The sequence below is a fragment of the Pinus tabuliformis genome, chromosome 8 (assembly GCF_031772625.1).
Source record: "Pinus tabuliformis cultivar Carrire ecotype Pingquan chromosome 8, CPIR1, whole genome shotgun sequence".
Taxonomy (NCBI): domain Eukaryota; kingdom Viridiplantae; phylum Streptophyta; class Pinopsida; order Pinales; family Pinaceae; genus Pinus; species Pinus tabuliformis.
Window position 1 is genome coordinate 1,080,745,364 of NC_142294.1, and position 27,836 is coordinate 1,080,773,199.

The 27,836-nt window shown below is 39.8% G+C and overlaps 1 protein-coding gene across 3 annotated transcripts in view; it reads left to right on the forward strand.

Moving 5' to 3' along the window:
- The first annotated feature begins 615 nt into the window (after window positions 1–615).
- Window positions 616–27,836, forward strand: part of RUG1 (Regulator of chromosome condensation (RCC1) family protein) — a 509,474-nt gene continuing 482,253 nt past the window's right edge. The window contains exon 1 of one of the 3 annotated variants that reach the window (XM_089373312.1): window positions 616–1,186. In XM_089373312.1, the coding sequence (XP_089229438.1) occupies window positions 817–1,186 (370 nt within the window). In that variant the 5' untranslated portion in view covers window positions 616–816. The remainder of the gene's footprint in view (window positions 1,187–27,836) is intronic. The other 2 variants (XM_089373313.1, XM_089373314.1) reach the window with 2 other exon arrangements.

Genomic DNA, 27,836 nt, shown 5'->3' on the forward strand with positions numbered 1-27,836 from the left:
TAACAAATAAAAAGAGGAAAAAACAAAGAGAAACAAACCCTAACATCTATTCTAAAATTAAGCTCACTTAATTCTATACGAAACACATTTACTTCAAAATTCTTATAACTTTATCACCTTCAAACTTTAATCTAAATTTCGTTTTATTATAGATATTTTAATTTAAATAACTTCTATATTAACCATTTCCTCAAAATTTAATGCATTTGATTAGTTTAGTCCCCTTCCACTCACTAACCACATGACCACCTTTTCAACTCATAACGTAGCCTAACTTCTCAGCATTAAATTAGTTTAGTCCCCTTCCACTCACTAACCACATGACCACCTTTTCAACTCATAACGTAGCCTAACTTCTCTCTTCATGCCCTTCTTTTCACATACAATGATCTTTGGTATGCCATTTGATTGGTCCTACTCCATTGGCTAGCCTCTCTCCTCATGACCACCTTTTCACGTCATACCATCCTCCACTAACGCATCTAGCCTCTCTCGTCATGCCCTTCTTTTTAACAACATACAAACTCTTTGGAATTCCCACATTTTCGGTGCCTATCGTCATGCACTTCCTTTTCTCTCTTCTTGTTCTACGTCTCTTCGTCTAGTGCACTCCTCTCATCTCTCGTGCTTGTTTGTTCAACTTTTGTGTTGTGCCCCCACGAGCTTCTGTGATTAAATAAAAAATAATAAGTGCCCGGGTAAATGCTCGTTGCTTCATGCGTGGACGCTAAGGTGCCACGATTTTGTTTGTGGCAATCGGTGCCAGAGTCATTGACTCTCTAAATTGCTTTCCTCTGGAAGTTTCATAACCATGTAATGACTTTCTGTTTATTTACGAAGTCATACTACGCAGTTATGTTGTTGTGCAAGCTGGGAGGGAGAATGGGCAGCAGGGGAAGCTGTGGTCCTATGGTTTCGAAGCTTCTGACCGGAATCGGGAGAGCCATAACTGTGAGCTCTCTCAGGGGATGGAGCAGCAGCACCTCTTCCATCCCCGATTTTTCTTCTTCTTCTCCTTGGGATTGTGAAAAGAAGAAGTGGGCAGCCTTGTGGGGAAACGGGGACTTTGGGCGATTGGGGTTGTGTTCACCCATGTCCAAATGGGAGCCCACCATCTGCAGATCCCTCCAAGACCATCAGCCTCGCTCAATTGCCTGTGGTGGTGCTCACACCCTCATTCTTTCCGGTCAGTTCAATTCACTTCTTCATCCTTCAATGAATTAATTACGCATTTCAATTTAGTTCATTTTTGATAAGCAGACAAACGCTTATGCTTCACCCAGATTCTGCCAATTATATGTGTTTAAACGAAACACCATAATTATTACTACTGAAATGTTATCATTTAGTCCCAAATACGCCCTAATTTTGCTTTCTTTGCCCCTCCACCCCCTAGTGGTAATTGATTATTTGAATGTGGGAATGTGATTGATCGGGCCCCTTCTGGGGCTTAGCCCGTCTGTCTATGCATTCTCAAAACTTGATTAGAGCTGTGCTGTGTGTTGCTACGTGTGCGAATATTGTGGTTAATTATACATACTGTATTTTGCTACTGCTTCTTGTTTGTTGCCTGCAAACTTTGCGAGAAAATGATGTGAATATTTAGTGCTCTCCTGTTTCATAGTAATCAACAGAAAGGAAATGTAATGAGTGGTTCAAACTGTTAATCCATACTGATAGTAGCAGCATCTCCATACGATCACCACACCAAGGAAAGATAATTACATCCAAACCCATCGTTTATAAAGGGTAAAGGGAAAGGTAATTTAGGTCCCAGCCCCAAGCAGCACACCAGATTTGGAATATGAGACCTCCCTTGAGGTGATGCACCCACCCTATCCCTTGTGTTCCCCACTAGCGAACCACACATTGCCGATCCGCCTACAGCAGCACCTCATATCTATGCAATTGCAGACAAGCGTAAAAGACGCATAATAATACCACACACACAAATGCACTATGTGCATAATAATACCGTGTAGATAAATGCACTATGTGCTGAAGGCTCATAAAGGATTCCAACAGTCACTTTTTATAAACATTAAATCGAGACGTAAGCATTTAGTGTGTAAGAGTCACCGTCAGCGAACTATTATCAGAATTGCTCACACCATAATTTCTCTAGAGTAGAATGGTGCTCACATTTTCATTGAAGTGAGGGAATAAGGATTTATGTCCCGCTTCTTCTAGATCTCTGCATGTCCTCATGGAAAAGCTAATAAGAAAATTGCAAGAATTAGGCAAAAACACATTTTCCAGCTTGACTTTATTTATAGTTATTAATAATATACTAATATAGATCTCTTAACCCCATATCAATTAGGCATGCAAAGTGAAAAAATTCAAGGTGCAAACCTCAATCTTTTTCACTAGCCCCAAAATTGTCATGGCTGTAACCACGACAATATTAGAGCCACTTCCTTGAGCTTACAAATAATGAATGAATTCCATGAACTATCAAAGCCGTTGTTTCTCATTAATGCATTATTTTCTTCTCTTTCTCTCTTTTTGCTACACATCCTTTTTTCCAAAGGAAAAAATGAAACTTTTTATTAAGAATATAAAAAGTTTACATTGCATATGCCGTGGCATCACTGCTCAAACTGAGCTCTGTCAAAACTGAGTTTCAAAAATTTCTGCCTTTAAGTCTGTAGGCAGCTCCCTTCAGGTGCTGTCACTCTTCCTGGTGTGTGCTGTCCAGTGGCTTTTAAAAGCCAAAACACATAGCTGCAACTATGTATTGTTCATGATGTAGAAACAAAAAAACCATACAAAATTCGGGTCTCCTCAGGAGTGAGGAAAACAACCCATCGCTGTACATGAAAAGATAATATGGCCGCATTGTTTTAGCTGTAATGTTTAAAGCAGTACAAAAATATTGAAAATAAGCAAATATAAACAGAGATTCCTGCCAAATATATCAGAGAGGATGGAGGTAAGGAGGCTGGTCCGATCTTCTGATGTGGCCTTGTTCATCTTCTTCTATTTTCCAGCTGCCCAAATCCTGTTGAAGACCATCTTTAGATAGCTGATCTGCCATGGCATTTCTTTCCCTGAAAATGTGACAGATAGAAAAACTATTAAACATTGATTTCAGTCTTTGAACTTCCCCCAAAATTTGTTTTAAAGCCTGATTTCTGCAAGTACTGAGACCATTAACCCATTTGATCACGTTTTGAGAATCCCCAAAGATTTGAATAGTGAGGGTGTGCCTGTGGATGAGCCAGCAAAGGAGGAGTTTTAGGGCGTTCAATTCTGCATAATTATTCGAGCCTGTTCCTAGCCCCACAGAAGCTTTCAGGGAGTGAGATGGGGATAAGTGAATGATAAGTCCTGCTCCTGCTAAGTTGTTTTGTGAAGCTCCATCGAAGAAAGCCCAAGGGATTCCTTCTAAGATCTGTAACTCAGGGGCTATTCTTTGGGAAGAAGAATCCTTAGGTTCAGGAAGGCTTGAATAGATGGCTGCTCCCTGAATGGCAGTGAGAGCTACAGGAGTTTCTTTATCTTGAAAGATGCTCCTGTTCCTAGCTATCCATATCCCCCAGCTAATGACGAGGGGCAGGTTTCGAAGATTCCCGGTCGCATGCTCATTCCACCACTTCTGCCAGGCTTCTTGAATGTTGATGCCTTCCCAGACTAGCTTTTTGTTCAGGATGTTTCCAATCTCACACCATACCTTTAGAGATTCTGGGCATTTGAGAAAAAGGTGGTTAACAGATTCTGCTTCTGCTTTGCATAAGGTACATCTTCCGGGCCCGTGCATGAATCTGGAATGCAGATTATCCCAAGTTGGGATTTTTCCCCTTAAGATGCACCAAAAGAGGATTTTTGATTTTGGAGGGCACTTGAGTTTCCACAGCTGCTTCGCCCACCACTCCGGATCTCCCCATCCTTTCCTTGACATAAGGAGATTATACCCATGCTTTGGGGCATATTCCCCTGTTTCTGCATGGGCCCATAGGAGCTCGTCTTGCTTGTCGCTCAACCTTACATTTGACCTGAGGAGTTCCTGAGTGAAAACATTCCATTCATTCCACCATCTTTGCTCCAGTTCCAACTCTTCTCCATTCTTCCATGCTTGCCCCCATATGGAAGAGAAACCCGGTTTCTCTACTTGGCTGAGGAAACGTAGATTCTTCCCTTCCAACTGCAGAATCAGTTCGGGGGAGAGGGCATAGTTGCCATTGCATCCGACCCAGGGGTCCTTCCCAATCTTTACCTTTTCACCGTTCCCGATCTTCCAAGCTAAACCTTGTTCAATCACCTTAAAAGACTCCAAGGTGGCTTTCCAGATTGCAGAAACATTCTTTTGGGTCTTAGAAGGATCCCTGATCCAGTCTTCCAGGGGGGCTGGATCAATGTATTTTCTTTTTACCGTCCTTGTCCATAGATTTTCCATCTTTATAAGACGCCAACCTGATTTAGCCTCTAATGAAAATCTGAAATCTGGGAGACTTTTAATCCCCCAGCCACCCCACTCCTTTGGCCTAGCCACTTTCTCCCATGCGACCCAAGGGAGTACCGAGGATTCCTTAGTCCCTGCCCATAGAAATCTGCTGCATATTCTCCTAATTTTCTCCAGTACTCCTTTTGGGACCCATGTTAGGGCTGCCCAGTACACTGGGATGGCTAGAAGCACGGATTTTATTAAGGTCAACCTCCCTGCTCTGGATAGCCATTTGAAACTCCAGTGACTAATTCTAGCTTCAATCTTAGCGATTAGCCAGGACCAATCCTCCTTCTTGTAATCGTTTGGCTTCAACCAGAACCCCAAGTATTTAAATGGAGCGCCCATGGAGCTTACTTCATATGGAAAGAAAGATCTGAACTGCTCCCTTTCAGGTCTGCTTAGACCTTCTTCAATGATTTGTGATTTCCTGGGATTGATCTGCATACCGGTAGCTTTCATAAAGAGGTCACAAATGGATTTTAGCTCCTTCAGTTCATTGAGGGATCCATTTGAAAAAATCAAGATATCATCTACAAAAAGTAGGTGAGATATGAACAAGTTTATTGCTGCCTCAATACCAATTATCTTACCTTCCCTTTTGCTTTTATGGATCAACTGGCTCAGGCCTTCTGCCACTAGAAGGAAAAGCAGGGGAGAAAGAGGGCAACCTTGCCTCAGCCCTCTCTGTCCTTTGAAAAACGAGGTGGCCGCACCGTTGATGAGAATAGCATAGCTAACATCTGTTATGCACCCCATGATCCATCTGATGAAGTCCACTTTGAAGCCAAGGTGCGTAAGGAGCATACGAATGTATGACCAGTTTATCCTGTCATAGGCCTTTGAGAGATCAATTTTAATCACTGCTCCCTTCTTATTTTTCAACTTAACACTGTGAAGGACCTCCTGAGCCACCCCGATTGCCTCATGGATTTGTCTTCTGTCCAAGAACCTGAATTGTTCAGGAGAGATATGCCTTGATAGAATTGGTTTGATCCTAAGGGCAATAATTTTTGCGATTATCTTGTAAATGCTATTGCATAAAGATATAGGTCTGAAGTCTTCAAAGGATTCTGGAGCTTCCTTTTTGGGGATGAGAGCGATGAAAGTTGTATTGAAAGGGCTGTATATTTCTCCCTTCAATCTAGACTCCTCTACAACTTCTGTGATTTCTTCCCCTATCTGCTCAAAAAAATGTAGGAAAAGTTCTACTGACCAACCATCCGGGCCAGGACTTTTCTCTTTTGCCATAGACTTTATAACACTTTCCACCTCCTCCTTGGTGACAGGATTCATTAGCTGGTCCGCTTCTTCCTCCTCCACATACCTGTGGAAACACTGCGCTGTTTGGATGACTTCTGCAATGGTGATCTCACCAGGGTCTTTGAAGAGGGATTGGAAATGATTTACTCCAAGGGCTGAGAGAGCTTCGAAAGTCTTGGCTTCCCTACCATCTTCAATTTTTAGACTCCAGATGGTATTTGCGCTCTTCCTTCCTTTTGCATAGTTGTGAAAAAAGCTTGTATTTTCATCCCCGCCTTTGAGCCATATAGCTCTGCTTTTAAGGCGCCATTCTTCCTCCTTAGCCAGCAGAATTTGATTCTTGACCTTCTCCAGTCCTACAATTTTCTCCTTAGATTCTAGGGTCGCATAGCTGTCCGCCTCTATACTTTCAAGCCTTTGGAGTTCCTCGGTAATCCTGGACAAAGCCTCATCCTGATTTTGTTTCCTGTCCTTTGCCCAAGAGATTGTTGCCTTTTTCAATCTTTTGAGGTTTTCCATAAATAAAAAACCTTTCTGCTCTTGTGATCCTCTGACCGGGTGAATCCAAGTTTCATTGAACAACTTGTTGAAGGATTCTTCTTGAAGCCAGGATGCGTTGAATTTGAAGGGAGCAGGAGGCTTTGAGGGACCTTTGGAGAGCTCAATGAAAATCGGAAAGTGATCCGAGGGGCCTCCTTCCTCTACCCATTGCCTGAAAAGAGGGATAGCTGCAGCCAAATCCTCATTGATTAAGAAGCGGTCTAATCGCTTAGCCACCCTAGCTTCCCCTACTCTTTTATTCCGCCAGGTAGGTTTCAGTTTGATAAGATTTGCTTCTATAAGATTGTTGGAGGCTAAGAGATTCATAAAGAACTCCGACTGCGGATCCTCTCTAGCATTTGGCCCCCAAGTCTCAGCTCTTCCTAAAGAGAAATTTAGATCTCCTCCCATCACCACAAAATTATTTTTCACGAGCGAGCTTTCCATCAATCTATTCCAGAAGGGGATCCTACCCTGACATGGCCCGTAAATGTTAATAATAGTAAACGGGAAATCAAACTCCGTAGATTGACACTCAATCCCCATCACCTGCTTCATTCCCCATTGATTCCGAACCTTGATTCTGCCTTCTCTGATCCCTACCGCCAAGCCACCGGAGTGGCCCTCAGCATCCAGAGCTGAGAAAGCCCAGCCTGGTAGCAGTCCTTTGAGCATTGATACAACGTCCTCCCCTTTCCCCAAGGTCTCCTGAAGGAGTATCACATCAGCTTTTGAATTCAAGACTAACTCCCTCAGAGCCAGTTTTTTGGGTTTACTGGCTAAACCCCTGCAATTCCAAGAGGATATTATCATTTTAGAACAGGCCCGGGGCTTTGCACTGCTCTAAGTGCCCCTGTGATAGATTGCTGCTTCCCATCTGCCACATCAAAAATGGCCTGGACCTTGGCTGCAGAGAGTTTTGACTTCCTTCCCCTTTTTTTCCCGGGCTGGCACAGGGAAGGGGAAGGATCGATGCCCCCCATAGAAGGCATCGGGCCTGGTTTTGATCCCAGCGAGCGAAGGTTATAAGGGCATTGAGGGAGCTGGCTCTGGGAGGCGGGGTCAAGGCAACACCCATCACGATTCAAATCCAGGGAAGGAATGGCAGCCGATAGAGTTTCAATGCAATTTTCAATACATGTTTCCAGGGGACCCTCAATTGTGTTTGAGTTTTTGACAGTAGATTCAAAAGGTGCAGAATTGATGAGCGGATCAAACACAGAACGATCAATCAGGACAGCATCACTAATTGCATTTAGAGTGGAGAGGGATGAATTCAAATTCGTACCCTTTTGGTCCGCGGCAGGGCTTGAGGCTGGACTAGGTAGCTCCTCGACCGCAAGCTTCGAAACTTCTGCTGGTTGCTCTCCGGCTTCCATCATCTCCTTCGGCCTTTCCTGAATGACAGCTTCCTGAACATGGCGTCCCTGAAGAGGATCCATATCCATTAATTCCTCCTCCTGTATTACAGATGGATCTTTGGGGCTTTGGTGCTGAGAGCGCCGATAGCTCAGATCCGTTCGGTGGAACCTCCTCCTCCGTCTACCCAAGGGGCATTCTTTGGCTAGATGCCCATATTCGTGGCATCGGTGGCATCGGAACGGCAAGTACTCATAGTCCAGAATCTGTTCAAACACATATTCCCTGTATTGAAGAATGATTTTTTCTGCCAGACCTCCATTGGGGTTAAGGTTAACAAGGATTCGCGCCATGGCTCTGTTGTTTGTTTCCAAGTAAGACTTATCAGTCTCCAGATAGGTGCCCAATCTATTTCCAATCGATTTAAACACTGAGTCAGCCCAAAGAAACGATGGCAATCCCGGCGCCCTAACCCATACCGGAAAGGCCTCAACCCTTTCATGATCTGCATCAAACAAGGGGCTCCAATTTTTGAATAGCACCGGAATGTGCCCAATAGACCAGTTTCTCTGCTTGACCCAATCCGCAGCCTCTTTAGAATCAAACCGGACCGAGAACCAGCCTTTTGCCAGAGTTAAAACCCTAAAATCACTGATAAGATCTGATTGCCAGTTCTGCTTCCCCCAGGACTTGATGAATTCCGAAGAGAAAAACCTCCCTCTTGCTCTACCGACCAGGGTACATTCAGCAACCTCCAAGGCTTCTTCAACAGTGACATCCATCCCCAACACCAGGTTTCTTTCGACCCCTTGGGATTTTATCACTCTCTGTTTTTTCCTTTGCCCTTCTGGGGGATTTGGACCATTGGGTAAGGTGCCTAGGGCTTCATTCACCTGATGCCCTCTGTGGGCGCTAGGGCCGAGCGGGGGAGAGATGTTGCAATGCTCCTGAGACGAGATAGGAATATGAATGTGGGAGTCAAGGTGAGACTGATTTGTTACCTGAGACCCCTGAATTTGCCGCCATTCGTCCCCCCTTGGGTTCTGTGACTCCTCACGACGCTGATCCGGCCCTCCTGCCTCTTTTGCACAGATCCTACTTGCTGCAAGAGAAACCCTAGTAATGGGAGCTGAGCTTCGCGTCTTCCCGTCCGGGCTTTGCCCTAGCTTCGACCCTAGGATAACTATGTCTTCCAATCCACCCGAAAGCACCGGGCCTGTAGACCCAAGGGCCCCGATACCGTCGAAGGGAGCTATTGACTGCGAGATCTTCTGGCTCGAGCTTTGGGGCGAGAAAGGGAGTTTTTCTTCCTGATTCACATTTGCCGTTTCACAGCGGCCCTTAAGCGAAGAGGAGGGTATTTGGATCTGTCTCTCAGGCTCCGAACAGAACGGACGGGTGGCAATACCTTTCACCGAACCGAAATAGTGTTCCACATTCTGGGGAGTTGGGTCTTTTCCCCAAACGGAGAGGATATCCTCCATGGAAGGGTTGAGATCGATTCCCTCATCCGCGATAACCATGGTTACTTCCGGGCTAGCGATCGCTGTCGGGCTGTCGGGAGCTGCAAAGTCACGGACCGTAAACCGATTTCCCCTTGCAGTAAAACAATCTTCACGTTTCAGCTGTGATACCCTCCAGGTGTCTGTACACTCCTTGGATAACCTCCACTTGCCGATACCCTCCAGACTGACAACCGGACGTGGTCGACCGCCAGAACCTGCACATCGTCCATCAAATCTGGGCCCTAGTCTCGGCCCTACGGGCCTAGGGCTGGTTCTGCGCCAGCTGCAGAGTCCTCATCTCTTCCTCAGCTTATCCTCCGCAATTAACCTAATCTCGAAAATTCAAATCTTTTGCTACACATCCTACCATTGTTCTACAAGGAAAACATAGAAAATTATATATAAAAGTATCTTCATCTACCATTGACATTCTTCACCGTCTGCCTATTTTTTCTTTGTGAGTTTTCTATATCCGTGTTTACTGTTTTCCCTCTGTATTTCTTTTGTTATCCACCTTGCTTCCCTCTGTCCTACATTTTTTCCTTGTCCCATATCTTTGTTCACTATTTTCATTGTGTCATCTTTATATTTCATTAGTATTTCATTCTTGGTTTCCAGAGCACACATGTATGAGACAAGGCAACAAGAGAAGGGAGAATCTTCCTCAATTTGATGATCTTGTATTGCATAATAACATGTATTTACCATGTATTGTGTAATAACTTGTATTTTATAATTTTATGATCCTGTAATGCACCCCAAGAGAAAAGTTACCAAACATATGCCAACAAGTTCAGTCCTTGGGGCACTGTTTCAAGCATATGCCAGATCTGAAATATCTTTATTTACAAAAGATTTATAGCAGCAAATCTGCTCTCTTATGATTTATCTTCTAGATGTATGCTAAATCATTTGACAACTCTAGACCTATCTTATGTCAAGTCAACATGAAGAACAAATGCTAGAAATTACCAAATCAATATGACAATGCATGCTAAAAATCAAATCTGCAGTTACACAATTTTGGACAGTTGAGAATTGTTACCGCAAAATCTAGCACCTCAGTGCAAAGTCGCACTAAGGATTCTAGCTTAAGGGCAACAATGAGATCAGTCACCACTGTCACCTTAGCAATTGTTCCTTTGCTGTTCTATGGTTGGATATTATCCCGATAAGGAGGCTTCCCCAACAGATCTTAGATATTAGATAACCCAAGTACTCTTAGGCTAAATACCCTTTAAGGGTTCTGCTAATAAAATCACACAATGATAATGTTCAATAAGTAAGGCTAGATATTCGATAACCCAAGTACTCTTAGGCTAAATACCCTTTAAGGGTTCTGCTAATAAAATCACACAATGATAATGTTCAATAAATAAGGCTTTAGGTGGGATGAGATGTAATTCTAACGTAAAGAGTTCAAAGGACCGTATGGCTAAATCTGGAGGGCTTAATAAGTCTTGGAGAGTCTCAAATAGGTTCTCAAACACATGGTACCTTTAAATTATCAATTGCTGTTTATAGATTAGGGTTTCTAACAACACTATTTACCACATGCAAAATTTACAACAACATTAAACAAAATAGCCTAAAACTATCTTCCTGAGAATATCAAGGACACTATTAGGCAGGATTGTGCTGTCGTCCTCCGTAATGCTAAGCCCCCTCGGAAGAACCTCAGCAATGAGGAATTCTCTGCCCTGAAATCCTTAAATCAGAACGAAGATATTGTCGTTCTGAAGGCTGACAAAGGAGGGGCTACGGTCATCCTCAACAAGGATGATTACCGTAAGAAGATGTTAGATCATCTTCACAATAGTGGCAGTTATAAAAAACTACCCAAGAACCCTCTGAAGAAGATTTCGAGGACCGTAGCTCTTGCCATCAAGTCTAGTAACTCAGTGAGTTCCCTGGGCCACAAGCTCATTGAGAGCAGTCCCATTACTCCCAGGATCTATGGGTTACCTAAGATCCACAAGGAGGGGGCCCCTCTGAGGCCTATCGTCAACACCATTGGTGGTCCAACTTACCTTCTTGCTAAATTCCTTGCCCTTAAACTTAAGCCCCTTGTCGGCCGCACTGAGTCCTTTGTTAAAGACTCTGCTTCCTTCATTAAGGAGCTTAAGGATATTAGGCTGGACCCTAAGGACATTCTCGTCAACTTTGATGTGGTCTCTCTTTATACTTGCATCCCTATAAAGGAGGCCTTGGAAGTGATCTATCGCCTAACAGATCCTCATACCGCGCATCTGGTTGAGATCTGTCTCACTTCCACTTTCTTCTGTTTTGAGGGTGAATTCTTTGAGCAGACTTGTGGTGTTGCCATGGGCTCCCCCCTTTCCCCGATTGTTGCGAATCTTTTTATGGAAGATTTCGAAGCCAAAGCTTTAGCCTCGGCTCGTCTCCTTCCCAAGCTTTGGAAAAGGTATGTAGATGACACTAATGTCATCTGGTCCCATGGCCAAGAGGAGCTTGATCGCTTCTTCAATCACCTCAACGGTCAGTCCTCTGCCATTAAGTTCACCATGGAGAAAGAGGTCGATGGTTGCCTCCCTTTCCTAGATATTCTTATTTCGAGGAATAAGGACGGCTATCTCTCCCACTCTGTGTTCCGGAAGAAAACGCATACTGAGCAGTATCTGCATGCCGATTCCCATCATTTCCCTGCTCAGAAGATAGGTGTCCTTAACACCCTCGCTACTCGAGCCCTCAGGATTTCTGATAATGAGAGCTTTGATAAGGAGAGATCCCATCTCCTTGATGTCTTTGTGGAGAATGGATATAGTAGACGCCTAGGTCAGAAGGCTTTCCTTAAAGCATCTAGGAATGCAGCTATTAAAAAAGAACCTAAGGAACGCCGAATAGGGGTCCACCTTCCCTATGTCCAAGGAACCACGGACAAGATTGCTCGGATCCTTAAGAGGTATGATATTCCCTCTTCTTTTAGACCCCTCCACACGATTCGTAATTCCCTCCGATCTGTGAAAGATCCCGTTAACCCCAAGGACATGAAGGGTGTCTACTTGATCCCTTGCTCTTGTGGGACCCCCTACATCGGGGAAACGGGGCGCTCCATCCGTCAGAGGATCAACGAACATGCAGCTGACCTAAGACATGGGAGAACCAAGTCTTCAGCGTTAGTAGAGCATGTGGTGAAGACCAAGCATCATGTTTGTATTGAGGAGGCTAAGGTTGTTGCCAAGGTTGCCCAGTTCCATCATCGTAAACTCAGGGAAGCTATTGAGATTGAAAGAAGACCTAACAATCTCAATAGAGATGACGGCTGGAAGATCAGTAGGTGTTGGATCCCTGCCCTTTCATCTTAGTTCGCCCCCCCCCCCCTTCATCTTTTTCGCTTTCGTCGTTCCCCTGGAGCCTTCCTGTCTCCTTTGGTTTATCCTTCTTGCTCTGGACTCTTTCCGGTCCTTCTCCTTCTAAGTTGTATCGTTCCTTTCCCGCCTTTACCGAGTTGATATTGGTATTCATAATCTTAACAGTTTTTTATTTACTCATTATTATTTTTATTTTTTATCTATTTTATATGATTTTTATGTATATTTTTATGTATTTATCTATTAATGAAAATATATTAATAATATCAATATTATTTATTTGCTTATTATTTTTTGAGTCATCCCCCCCCTTTTCCCTGTTTGATATTGGTACTTATATTATTAACAAATATATATTTACTTAGTTTTATTATTAGTATTTATATATATATATTTTATTTATTTTTTTTTTTTTTTTTTTTTGTCATTTATTATTATTATTATTTTTTTTTATTATTATTATTATTATTTTTTTTAATCAATTAATTTTTTTTTTTTTCGTAACTAGCCTTTATATATTGTTATTATTTTATATAGTTATTAACGAATATATATTTTACTATTTCTTTCATAACTAATTTATATTATTTTATATCTTAATTTATTTAATTATATTATTATTGTTATTTCTATCTAATTTTTCGTAACTAACTTTTATATAGTGTTATTTTACAATTTATATATTAACGAATATATATTATTTTCATTTTTATTTATGTTTTTATTATTTCTTTAATCTATTTATTTATCTACTAACGAATATTTATTATTATTATTTGCTTATTTTTATTTTTTATTTTATTTAACTATCAACTTACATTTACCTTAGGTATATAAATGTTAGGTCTCCATTATAACTATTTCCCATTTAATATTTTTTTTTAATTATTAAATTAATAATGTAACCCCCTTCTAATATCATTTCTTCTATATATTTATAGGTATGGTCATTAACTATCTTCCTCTAAATAATCAATTTGACTTTTTGACTGTCCCTTGGTCAAATCTAGCCGTTGATCTAGATAGCTGTTGGAGGCCCTGCTCAGACTATTTAACTTGCAACGCTGGATCTGTTTCTTCAACTTGTCCTGACGATGAGCCACACTTGCTGGCTCGAAACGCGTCGACAAAGATCTCTTTCTATATGTGATTTACGCCGAAGCTCTTCTTACAACTGTTATGGATCACAGAAGTCTCAATTTAACAGCCTAAAACTTATAATAAACAAGTGGAAACAAAAGACTATTTAATGGATAAACAAGGAAATAGATTACAACAAATTCAATGGCTAAAAATACTTAAAACAACAACAAAACCCTAGACATCAACCTTAATTTATGGCCAATGCATGAAAATTGATATTTATGCTTTTCCAATTTAGTACACACAAAGCTTATCATTTGGACTATAATGTCCAAGGTATTTTACGCTATTAAATGTATATTTTGCTGTAACTTGACCCTAATTTACCCAAGAAAACATAAAAAAATTAAATTTAGGGTTTTTAAATTTTATTTTTAAGATGACTGGCACATTAGTGGACTATTGCATTTCTTAATAATGGGGCTAATGGAGTCAAAGGTGAGGTCTATGGAAGAGGACCAATGGAAATAGAGTTATAAGAGAGAAAAGGCTACAATGAGGTTTCTCTTCACCAAAAACCTTAACAACTTTCAATCAATTGGAGATAAAAAGGAAAGGAAGCTATATTAAGGTTCCTTGATGGAAACTTGATGATAATCTTGCAAAAGGAGATGTTAGAGCCATAAAAGATTCAACACACTTGGTGAAAATTTCAGTGAAACCCTAATTCTACAACAAATACAAGATGGAAGAAGATACTTACAATAAACTTGCACAAAATCACCATACAATCACATTATCATCTAGGAGAAAATTCCTTCTAATCACAATATTACCCCCAAGACTATTCACTCAATTAATACTCCATAGTGACTAAGAGAAAAGAGACAACTAGTGCGCACTCTCCAAATGTATGAGTGACTGTGTTACAATGGTCCATCACAAAATCGACTTCCCTCTATTTATATTAGGGCGTTAATGTCGATTTAGTCCAATAATTGACTAAAAGCCTAAGTTACCAGGATTCGGATGTGGATATGGATATAGATCCAGATTCGCTAGTTTTTTGAAAATCCAGGATCCGGATATGACAAGGATACATTAAGTACAAAAAAATATAATAATATTTTCTAAATTTTGAAAAACACTTTTAGAGCTCAAAAATCAAATCCATTTATAAATCACAAAATTTAAAACTGAAACCATTAGATATATTATAAATATGAAGATTGAAACACTAAAATGATGCATCCTCCCTCATACAAAAAGGATAATATCATAAATGATAATAGTAAGTACAAAAATGAGCGTCTCATCCATGATCACTCTATTAATATCATAATGTGCAGTAGGTTTAACTACAAATCCTCAACTGGATCTACATTGTCTTCTTCATATTGAAACTCTACATCATGAATAGATGATGGGGATCCTGGAATGTAGGAAGTTGCATCAGTAGGTTGGACTGGTGGTGGAACAATATCTTCAAGTAGGTTGAGGGTGAGTCTTGGCATTCAGTGTTAGGTTCAAGTCAGAGATCTCAGTCTCCATATCCCACATCCTGCTCAGACCTTTTTTATACTCTGGTTCAACATGTGATAGAAGAGGGAGGTTGGAACAAACATACACAAGATCCTCAGCCTTTGCCGCTCCTAGCTTGCTTCGCTTCATTAAATGGATGAAGCCATATGTACTTCAATTCCTTCAGCTGATGAGGAACTAGCAACTTGTGATAGCAACCTGGTGGCTAGAGTTGAGAGATGAATGCTATCCCCACCATGGAAGCCCCACCAAGTAATAGGATCAAGATGCCCTCGATCATCCATAACTACTGGATCTAAAAAGCCATCAGTAGATTGTACAAATCCTCCAAATTCTTGGCGTACTTCCATTGCAACTCCCACATCTCTATAAATTTTCTTCAAAGTTGTCTTGTATCTTTTTATCACTTCAGAATTCTTGTTTGGTTCTATTCTACCAGGTAAAGACAATTTTATAATGATAATATTTGGGGTGCAATGCATAGGCCAAAATGTGTAATTGTTAATTTTAGGTATGTTCTATGCTTAGAGCAATTTATTTCAATTTTCACAGTTAGCTCAATATCTTTTCCAGATTAGCAATCACATCAGCATAATAGTAAATTGCAGATAGAACATAAACATAAATCGTAGAAGACAAGCCAAGACAAGAGGACATAAGATGTGGCGCTAGCCAGGGACAAACCCCAATGTGGGGAAACCCTTGATCAATTCTTCTTATATGTTCTTCAATAGTTCAACAGAGAGAGAGAGAGATAGTACATATACAATAGAAGTCAACACTTTGACTTATCTAAATAAGAGCATAGATCATCTCTAAGAAGATGATACATGAGGTAGCTGAACTCAGTTGAAGACATGTTGCTTCAACTGATTCTCCAAGGTGACTCCATCACCATGTTGCACCTATCATTTTGCTGCACCTCATCATCATGCTGCACCTCACTGTGCTGCACCATGCTGCACCCATCATCATTACGCTGCATTTCATCATGCTTCACTAATCGTGACTGTACCCATCACTGTACTGGATCATGTACCATTGCTGTCCCATTGCTATACCAATGCTGCACCATGTCCAGCAACATTGATCTACACCATGCTGCACCATTACTTCTGTCATGCTGCCACACTGCTTTAATCATGCTACCATACAACCTTAGCTGCTGGCTATGGCCTATGGCCTAGCCCAACAACAAGATAGATTATGATCCATGCAATAGTCAACACTTTGACCCAATACATGACAAACTCTTACTCCAAGTTTGCTGCCCAATCACTGTGGAAACTGTCACTAGTCTAGGGCATCTAATCATGAGATCTGCCCTCATCTCATGGACTTCCATAGGCCTCCTTAACACGATCCAAATCTGATCCTCATCTAGGATCCAACACATACAAGAATCGTTGCTGCAATACTCCTGTTCCTGGTTAGGGCATGTGCATGCTGCAACAATCCTTATCAACCCACACAAACAACCTCCAAATGACTGCGACCTAGTCAAGGTAAAGTGCTGCCTCCATATGCTGCTGTTTTGGGCATATGGTAGCCTCTCAAGTCTACACACAACCCTATTTTGGAGTGGCTAGGCCTGCGACCTACCATAGATCTTTGCGGCACCCTAACAGCCCTCCAAAACAGTCATACCTTACCTCTTTCTACCCTCAAACAGTCCGCAATTATCCTTTCCTAACTCGGCCTCCCTGCAAGTGTGAACAGACCTCAAAACACATCCAATGCACTTGCAACAACTCGGGCTTCAGCTAGGGCATCATAGACCTGTGCCTAGGGCAGGATAGACCTGCGTATTAGATGAGGGATGTCTTCCTTGATAACGTAGAGGATTAGGGCATCTCTTTTTCCCAACATGGCTGCGTCCTAGATCTAGGTCATGCGTAGGGCTGTCATGAACTAGGGCTCAGCTAGGACTGCGTTTAGACTTCATGCTTAGGCTCCTTTCCTCCTGCGTCTGGGGCTTCCTCCTTTTAGATTTCTCTTCAACTAAAACCCAAAACAATTGGAGAGAAATCAAGAGTGAAGTGTGTGTCCAAATGACTATCAAGTCACCTCCTTTTACACTAAAACGTTTTTCACACATGCGGGTTATTTGGTTGTTGGCCAACCTTGACGAATTGTCCCATAACACAAATAAGTTAATATCTTCATGAATACTTATCGGAATCGGATGATCTTTAGATCAATCCTACACCTCTTGATAAGAGGGATCCAAGAAAAATATCAGTTGCCATAAATGAGATGACCCACATGGAGTTTGGCCCTAGTTGCCAATTTTAACAGTAATGGTGTGGTCATTTTGTTCCACCTTTTTGCAACTGTGTCTTTCACTTCGTAATAGAATGTTTCAAAATGGTCATTTTCACTTGCCCTGATAATTTCCCTTATCCTCTCCAACATACTATCAATGTTTTCATAAACTTCCCCCAAGCAAGGTGTATATGTGTCAAATGTCCTAATCAAGGTCAAGATTGGTTCAGGAAACCGCAGAAGGTATTGGACCTTGCCCCACTATGCATCATCAAGAATGATGGACTTGATTTTTTGCCTTCTATCAGAAGTTGAAGTCCTCCATGATTCCTAAAAAGGGTCAATGACCATTGCTTTTAATGCTCATCTCACCTCCACAAGCCTCTTTATGACAAGAGTGTGGGAGACAAAACGAGTTTCAACAACCTACAAGTTTCAAAAAGTCAAATCTCAATTGAGAAATCATATATAGATTTGTAATTAAAATTAAAAATTTCCAATACAAATAATATTGGTTAAAAAAATAGTACCTTCAGTAGCTCCAACTTTGCAAAATCTCGATATATGGCTTGGGACATTGAATGATTGGTTATGAACATTTCAATTTTTTTCGCTGCTACATATATTTCATTAATCGATTCAATCTTACCAAACTTGGCAAGCATAAGGTTCAATGAATGTACTGCACATGGCGTCCAAAAGATGTGATCATATCGACCCTCCACAATCAAACATGCAGCTTTACAAACCTGTGCGTTGTTCGTAATGACTTGGACAACATTATGTTGCCTCACACTTTCTATTGCATCAATAAGAATTGTGGATATGAAAGATGCATTTTTCTCTATTCCACTGCAATCAACAACCTTCAAAAACATTGCCCCTTGGGGGCATACTGCAACAACATTAATTAATGGGCGGTTTCTTTGGTCTCTCCATCCATTATAAATCTTGGACACCCCTGTTTTTGCCCATGTATCTCGGATTGCATGTAACTGTCTATCCATGGATTGTCTCTCTGATGCCAACAAAGTAGTGCAGACCTTTTCATATGCCAGGGCTTTTGTAAACTTTTGGCGCTTCATTAACTGCCTTAAGAATTTGTTGCCAATAAGGGGAACACACCAAATTGAATGTTAGCCCATTTGTATAGATGTAATGAGCTACATTCATCAACTATGTCTCTACTTTGATTATTGAAAGCTACTTCAAGGGGGCCTAGAGTAGGCCTTTTATTAGTTGTGGCAACATGCCTAGATGGCAATGGAGACCTAGTTGTAGAGCTTTGCACAGGGAAAACTAGAGCTTTGCACAAGGTGTTTTCCCTTAGTAAGCTTCCTATCAAGAACTTCTTGCAAAGATGCATAGAATTTCATTTTTCCAGGACTCAAACTTTGACCAGGTTTGCCATTTGCATCTTTTGGCCTGGTGCATATGTTAAGTTATGGTATGTTCTATGCTGATAACAATTTACTTCTTTTTCTTATTATATTCCACAAATTAGCAATCACATGTACATAAAGTAAAGTGCAAATAGAACATTAAACGATCGATAGAAAACAAGCCAAGACAAGAGACACAAGATGTGGCGGCTAGCCAAGGACAAACCCCATAATGTGTGGGGAAACCCTTTGATCAAATCTTATTTTATCTTCAATAATTTAGCAGAGAGAAATAGTACAATAAATCTAATTTATATCAGTAGCATTAACATTAGCGGTTTCATCATCAAAACTAGGGCAGTCGATATCTTACAAATCGACCGTCGGATCGGCTTGATTCCACCACCGAAAGTTGCAGCCTTCAGAGGAGGTTCAGATGAACGTACAACACAGTTCAAAAGAGGAGGTTTGATGGTCCACGTTGGTCAAACTTTGGATCTGCAGTTGCAGCTTCAGTTTTAGCAGCTTCCTTCCACATGTGTGAGAGAGACACTCTTTTCTGCACAGTAGAGAAGACCCTCTTTTCTGCGCAGGAGAGAGAGGGATGTGATGAGATGAGTGAGTGAAAATGAGGAAAAGTCCTCTTGTATTTATACACAACTGATGATGTTTGAATAGATACGACTGTTGGGCTTCTGAGCCTACATGAGTTGTAGGTCGGCTTGATAATAATTACATAAACGTTTCGAATCCCAAATGGGATCCATCATCAGGGTTAACCCTGATGATGGATCCTATTTGGGATTCGAAACGTTGGTGTAAAAATTCCATTACTGTGGATTCTCCGGTCAAAAATTCAAAAAGCACAAACCACAGATCTCTGAAATCCAATAATTACATAATCAAAATAAATTCATATCTCCATAAATACTTATCGGAATCGAATGATCTTTAGATCAATCCTACACCTCTCGACGAGAGGAATCTAATAAAAATATTATTAGCCATGAATAAGATGACCCACATGAAGTTTGGCCCTAGTTGCCAATTTAACAGCATACTTGCACCCCTGTGTTAGTTTGACTAGTCAGATGGGCCTTCACTCTAGTTTATGAGCCATTTTTGATATCTTGGCATTCATTGCACTACCATTTATATGAACCACCTTCGAGATTTTTTCCAATAATCTCTACATATTGCCATAAAGGAGATTTTGGGTCTGTTTCGATGATTTCCCTTTCACTCTACTCATGATGTGATGGTTCCATAATGATAATGGTCTATAGGTTACTGGATATAAAATTCAAATTATAATATATTGTCAATAAACAATTAAAAATTAAAATACACAATTAAAATACATAAAAATTAAAATACATTAAAATTTCAGAAATAATTTTATAAGTCATTAACAACGCACAGATATCTAAATGATTTTTTTTTATTTTTACCAGGTGATTTTAATTTTACCCAGACCCTAAACGAATACTTAAACCGATTTTTAAATTTTAGTTGTGATATCTAAAGACTAAAACTCATAATATCTGTAACAACTCAATGGAAACTCTACTCAGGTCTATTAAAATACACAATACCTAGAATACATAAAAATTACTTTTACCTGTAACAGGTCTGAGTCGTGCTCCTTTCTGTGTGTTGCTTTGTGCCCACCCGACAACCTTGTGCCTATGCTCCTTTCTGTGTGTTGCTTTGTGCCCACCCGACAACCTTGTGCCCACTGCTAACAAACTTGTGGGTTCCTCATGACTTGCTTTGTCGCTATGAAGCAGAGGGCCCGGGGGTGAATAATCCAAGCAGAGTTCCTCACGTTCCTCATGTTGCTTTGTCCTGTCGCTGTATGAATCAAGACTGCCGACAAAGTTGTGGAATAGTCCAAGAAAGGGGACCACACTTTAACCAAGTCAAAAACCTAAAGGGAAAATTCCAATTTGTTTTTCATGTTCAGTTGAAATCTGCGGGATCCAGCTACCTAACTGGGGATCCGTTTCCTCAACCTAGAATCTGTTTCCTTAAAATTTGGATTCATAGACTAGCCGTATTTTACACATATCCAGGCGGATTCGGATCAGATCTGTGGATCTTGGCCCTCCCTATTCTGGATCCGACAACTTAGCTAAAATCCCTAAAATAATAAACTATGTGATTACAAGTTAAGTAGGTCACAAGCCGACCTAAAAAAAATAGCTATTTGAATGAATAAACATAAAAAAGCCTTTTTAACCCACATGTGTGAGCTGAAAGGCCTCCAAGGGTGACATCGTCTTGTAAAAGTGCATGTCTACTCAAAATATGCCATGGATGAGTAAAAACGGGTGCTCCTGACCAAAAACCACATCTCCTCATGAAAAGGTGACCAATCATCAAGCAAGGACTACCTTAACAAGATGTCATCATGAACCAAGCCCAAATTGTCAATCCAATCCATATAAAGCGAATGTCACAAGGCCAGGGTATGATCATCATCTAGAAAGCATACCATCTTGTAGAGAGGGATCTCAAGTCATCATCATCATCAAATCAACTTAGAAATAGGGCAATGTCCACCAAGAAAGTGCAATGCCAACTTGGGAGTGTTTTGTGGTCTTTGGGGTACACCAGCTCTCCAAGCAATGCCTTGGCTCAAATGTACAACATTTCAAACTTTGGAGGGAGCAATGTTATTAGATTTGGACCAAAATCAGTGGAGTTGGTCAGTCTGATTGTTTTGCTACTTGTTGTCGCTCAAATTGTATAGGCAAGATGCGACAACGATCAGGGTGGGGGCTGTCACTCTAATCTCCACCCTCTCCGTTCTAGCTATCTCCCTATAGTAGGTTATGGGTGCTCGTCCCTAATGCAAGAGTCGTTGGCAACTGACAAGTTCAGGAGACATAATGGAATGGCTTAGCAACTTGGTTAATATAGCAAGCTCAATGATTAGATTAGATTATCTTGAAAGATTAGTGCCTTAATGGAGTCAAATACTTGTTTTATACAAATTATTTACCAATTAATCAGATGAACAATCATTGCCTTAGGATGTTTCACTATCCTAAATGAGATGCAACTCTTAATATCTAAGTGAGTTGCAGAATCTTGGTTTATTTTAAATTATATGCCTACTTAAGTGAATCCTTCCTCTCAACTATTTTGAAGCTAGTCTCTGGAGTAGGTTGTGAGAGAGAAACACGGGGAAAGATAGATGGGGCTATATTAACGATACCTCCCCTAGGGTTCTAACCACCCGATGCCTCTGGTGCTGTAGAGAGAGTGGCTTTGACGACTTAAAGGTAACTGTGTTAACCACTAAAGAAGGTCTAGACTTCATATGCTGGGTGAGAAAGGTGGTCCTATCTATCTATCAACCAAGCTTATGCTTAGAGGTAAATTTTAGAGATGCACATCTACCCTGTATTGAAAATGCAATTATGATGTTAAGATTAGTTTCAATGAGATCGCAAAATACTTAAATGCTCTAGTATGTCAATATTAGACCATTTTGAAGTTAAGATGCTCACAATGTTACTTCCCAACAAGATTAGCAAATGACTGAAGCACTTTAGGAAACACTTAATCTCAATGAAACAAGATAAGCAATATCAATTATCCGAGACGCTTATTAGACTCCTTCAATGATTAAGAGCACAACAATGAGAGCAATATCTTCTTATGTTGATGTTAGTTAGCAATTAGGAACACGATATTCTTATTACTTATGAGCCAATTAGATAAGAGAGTCTTGCGATTTCTCTTAAGCACTATCAGTAACAATGATCAATAAACAAAAGGAGAGATGAGATTGCTAACAGTGATGTGCAACAAGGAAAGCTAATAATGAAATGCAGGAGAGAAGAAATATGCAATGCAACTAGGTTTCTAACCCATGCAAGTATGAGAGATGCGATTATGAAAAGTGCTATTAGTGAAGAAATGAGAGACAGGGACAGTTAGTAACAAGGCTAGCAACCGATGTAATCCACCAATGCTCTTATGGCTACCTACTGCCAATAAATGCACAACAATCACTTCAAAAAATGAGCCACACTTCCAAGTATGTCACTGCCACCAAGAATGAGCTCACTGTAGCTTATTGAATCAGTCAATATCAGTCTACTGCAATTCAAAATCAGCCTGCAGGAGCTTATTGTTAATTGATATCAGCCTACTGGAGTTTAGATCAATTACCAAATGCAAGGAACAATATTTGCTGCATAATGACCAATTTTGAAACTAGAAACAATGTATCAGTTCTTAATCAGTCTTCAAATCTTTCACAAAATGCAAACAATCATACCTAAAGTCAATAACCAAATCAAGTATTGAATGCAGGGCAAAGACACAATAAAATGCCACTACTGTAGATTCAAATCAGACTTCAATAGCTTGTATGTTAGTCACCAAATGATGAAGAGAGGCAAACTAATGACCAAGGCTTAATTTTAATGCCAAATGTAATGTGAAGATACCACTGTAGAGTCACTGTAGAGTGATATCAGAACTCTGCAATAGTTATATCAGACTTCCAACAATGAAATCAAGTCACCCAAATATGCATGCAATTATAACCAAACACTTATAGCTATTCTTGAGATTATTGTGTGCTATTTTGGAGTAGTTAGGGCCTACTAATGTTATTCTTCTTGAGATTAGGCACTGTAGAAAATGAGATCAGTCACCTTGTGGCAAGACTTGTTCACCGAAAATGCATGAAACCAAGACCCAAAATACTTATGATTATTATGTGTCGCTGTGTGATGTATTCAGAGTGTTTTGTAGGGCTGATTATGAGATGTTCTCTTGAGATTAGAGTCTGCAACAACTACTTCAGATCTGTAATGTCAAACAGTCAACCAACAGGCTAGAGCTGGAGAGGAGCAAGGCCTTGAAAGCATACAACCTAGTGCTCAAAAGTAAAAAGACCAGAATGCAGGCCCGAAACTGCAATATACATACCACAAACAAGCTTTTGAAATCCTCACGCTAGACCTGTAATCACAAAGGTTAGCCCAGAATCAACATATGAAAAGAATTTTTGCCACAATTGCTTGTTGCCTGGGCTAGAGAGGGCTCTAGAGGCAAAGAGTGATGGGGGGCGAGTATCCGAACCATCACACCTTTTGCTAGGTCTGCAAAAAAAGAAAAGTTTAGCATAAAAGCCTGCAAACACAAATGTATTAACCCAGATTTGATAATTCAGTGATTTGGTGAATTCTCAAGGTAAAAACCTTCTAAATTTTTTTTTACCAAGCCTGCAAACACAAGGAATCAGTCCAAATCCAACTGAAATGAGCTTGAAAATGACTTAATGTGCCTGCGGCTAGGGTCACCAATGGCATTTCAGACCTGCAGTCAAGGAAAAAGGATGTTAAAAATGGCCCTAAAACCATAGCCGTCTAGGGTTTTTAGGGGCTGAAGCTTCGAAGAATTAGTCTTTTCTTTGGTGTAATTAGGCACAGAATGATGAATCGAAACCCTTAGAGGCCTCAGAAAGCCCAAAAACACTAGCGGCCTTGTTTAGATGCCCTTCAAAAGATTGTAAATTTTAGGCCCAAAACCCTAGACGTAAGCCTTCAGATCTAAAAAATCCACCTGGAAATTTAACCCAAAAAACCCTAGAAGTTTTTTTTTGCAAATAAAATTAAATCTGAAAATCCCAAATGGTTAGTATATACAAAAGGAAAAACTAAAATATAAATACAAGGGTTAGCATAAATAATTTACGAAATTTATTAAATTACAAGGGCCCAAAAAAATATTCACAAATCTAAATTACAAGCTCTGATTAACAAATTTTTTTTTTAGCCTAAGGTCAAATGGTTTTGAATTTTTTTAGATAAATTGCAATGGATGAATAATTTCGAAAGATAGATTGGCCAAAACCCTTTTGCAAAAGAATTCACCACAACGAAAGCTTAGAGCCCAAACAAGGTCGGCTCTTCCCCACAGTTTGTGAACTTGGAGCCCAAGGGCTAGGATACCTGCAAATCTCTTCAAAAATTTCTGAAGGTAAACTGTTAATTCATATGGTGAATCAGATCACCTAAGATAGCTTGTACCAATAGAATGTTCTTATCACTGATAAATGAAATAACAATTAATTTTTTTTTTAGCACAATATAGGATAAACACATAGCTAACACATACTACATATCAATAGATAGAAGAACACCATGAACCGAACCCCAAAGTCTTTCTATTATGATAAAAATGTTTCCAGTAGAGCAGTAGCTCAATACCAACCTTACAAAATTTACCCCATCCAAAGATATTCAATAGAAGCAAAATGACTTCTATTTATAGAGAAATCCCTTCAAGTGGAAAATAACGGCTAGTTGGCTTGATACTTGTCAAAATAATCTCGACCATTGAAAATAACTTGATCTTTTTTAATCTCCACCGTGGAATTTTTAATTTTGAGGAAAATTTTGATTTTTTTCTTAAAATTCACTTTTAATTAATCCAAAAATTAATATTTTGGATTAATTTCCTCAAAAAAATTGACTTTGACTTAACCACCAAGGTACCAAGGGCTCAAATTTTCTTAAAGTATCTATTTTTCCCTTGTTGTGGGACCTTCAAAAACTAATTTTTCTTTCACCCACAATTTTTTGGATTATTTTCCACTTGGAGAGAAATTAATTTCTCTATAATTATTTTTTGACTCAAATCTAATTAATTTCTTGCTAAGGATTTTTATTTAATTTAGCTTAAAAAATTAATGAATTGACATTAGAGGGGGTTAATATTTTTCCACTCTCAAATATTTTTACTTTATCCATGGTGTCTAAGTATGAGGGACAATGCACTAAAATATTTTTATTTTACATCATATATTACAATTAATTCAACTTTCAAAGGGGGAATAAACCTTTACATATAGACCCTCATGACTTTACCCAATTTTGCGATTCAATGTGATCTAGTATAGACCAAGTGGTTTGGAATAAAATAATTTAGCCAAATGTGCTTAAATTATTCTAAAACCACTTTTACAAAGACTCGATATAACAATAGGGCTCATTTAGGACCTTGTCAATGAATTCCACCCTTGTTTTGCAGTTTAAGCTGGAAGAAAAACTATGCCGATTATTTGTGTTTAGAAGCACACATAATTTGGGGAGGTTAAAGAATTTCCTAGGATAAAATCCGCCGCCAAAATCAGAAGCTTAAGTAGGTGTTGTTACATAAATAGACGGTCATACTAGCATTGTTTACAATATAACTTGCAGAAATCGGGTTTACAATGATAAAACAATGTTGGTTGATGACTTTGAACTTTGAAAAAATTTCTTCATATCTTTGCATTATGCTTCCTTGGACTGTTGATAAAGTGTGGTCAACACTGCCTAAATCAGTTTGAATGGTGGCACAAAATCGGAAAAGGCCGGTTTAGCACTGTTGCTGCACAAACTAGCAAGCCTTGTAAAGAGATAACTGATAGAGGGCACAACAACAATTGGGAAAGAGGTCCACTGTCACCACAACCTATGTCCCCTACTCTTCTAAGATTTTCACCGACAAGAGTAGTCCCAGTGATACTTTCTTGTGATAGATGTATATGTATGATAGGTTTGAAGTGAGGGAAGGTGGCTCATTCAATGGAAGTGTTCAACAAAAGTATGAGCTTTGGGAGAAGCTAGTAAGACCTTCCACGAAAAACCCATTTGAAAGATGGCTACATGAGAATTAGGGTTGAGATATATGATGAGATATGAGTGCATCCAAGGTCAAGGTAGATAAGAGAAAAGGCAATGTAAGATTTACTTCAACAAGTACTAAAGCACATGCCTTCAAAGAATCCCCAAGTTGAAGGATTAGCTTCTAGGGTTCCCTCTTGATGCGATGGCTAGGGCATCAAATATATGGAGAATCCACTGTGGGAATTCCACCAAAACTTGAGAATCCCTAGAGGAGACACTAAGGAAGAATCTTATCCAAGCGAAATTCAAAATGCCTCCCTACAAAGGATTTCGCACCAAGCCCTAGGGGAGCCTCCCTATCCTTAAAGGGACGAAAAATAGAGGTGAAAAGAATGATAATTTTGAGTTGTAAGTGATCACCAAGGATTCAAGACTAGTGCTTGGCCATTAGGAGGTTAGGAGTCATGAATGATTTCAATATAGACAACTTGCTCTTCAAGGAGACCTAAAGGTATAGGCTTTCGCTACCCTTTAGATATTTATACTTCTTTAGACACTTGTCAATGGAGTTTCAAGGAATAAAATGCATTAATTCCCCTAGGAACATTCATTCATTCACTATCTATGAGTAACACATGCAAAATTTCTCAATAGTTACAATTTTGATCAATATTTCAATAAATAGGGCACATTAAATCACCATGAGATAATATTACATGCATTAGACATTACAAAATTCAAAAATTTATCATCAAATAGCACTTACAAGATAGTGAAGAACATATCCATCCATAACAATGCCAATTAGAAGCTCCAAAAAGATAGCGAAATTTCCTAAACATCAAAATTCATCCACAAATCTCCAAAACACTCCACAAATTACAGATCCAAATTCTTTTTCTAGGCTGAAAATTGAAGTGATGATGCTAGGATTCTCCTATTTATACAAGAGTTAAGAGTTCAAATTATGAAAGACAAAGCCCCTTCATGTGCCTAATATGCTAAGTAACCCACCCATGGTTACAAGCCAACCATGATAGCTCAAAAAATCAAATCAATTTTCTCTCCTAGGCCCACGCAAGGTTGACGTCATGCATGTTGAAGAAGGTGTAACTAGGTTTAGTCTTCATAATGACATGTAATTATGACTGATGTAAATGATGTAATAAAGAGAACAAAATTATTATTGTAAACTTGCTTCATGGGTTTCATGAGCAAGTGATTTTAGAATAATAGGATTTGTCATTTAGAGTCTAGAATTAGTGTCATGTATGAAGAGCTCTTCTTGAGCCTATGTTTAATGTATACAAGTCTATGGAAATGTCTAGAAGTCCTGCAAAGACAAGCACAATCCCTCTTGAAGAAGTCGACCTCCAAATAATAACAAAGGAAGTCAAGTCGACCCACATATGGAGACACACCCGTTCAACATGACATGTTGTCTCAAGTGTAGAGGCAAACCACTATTTATATGCGGC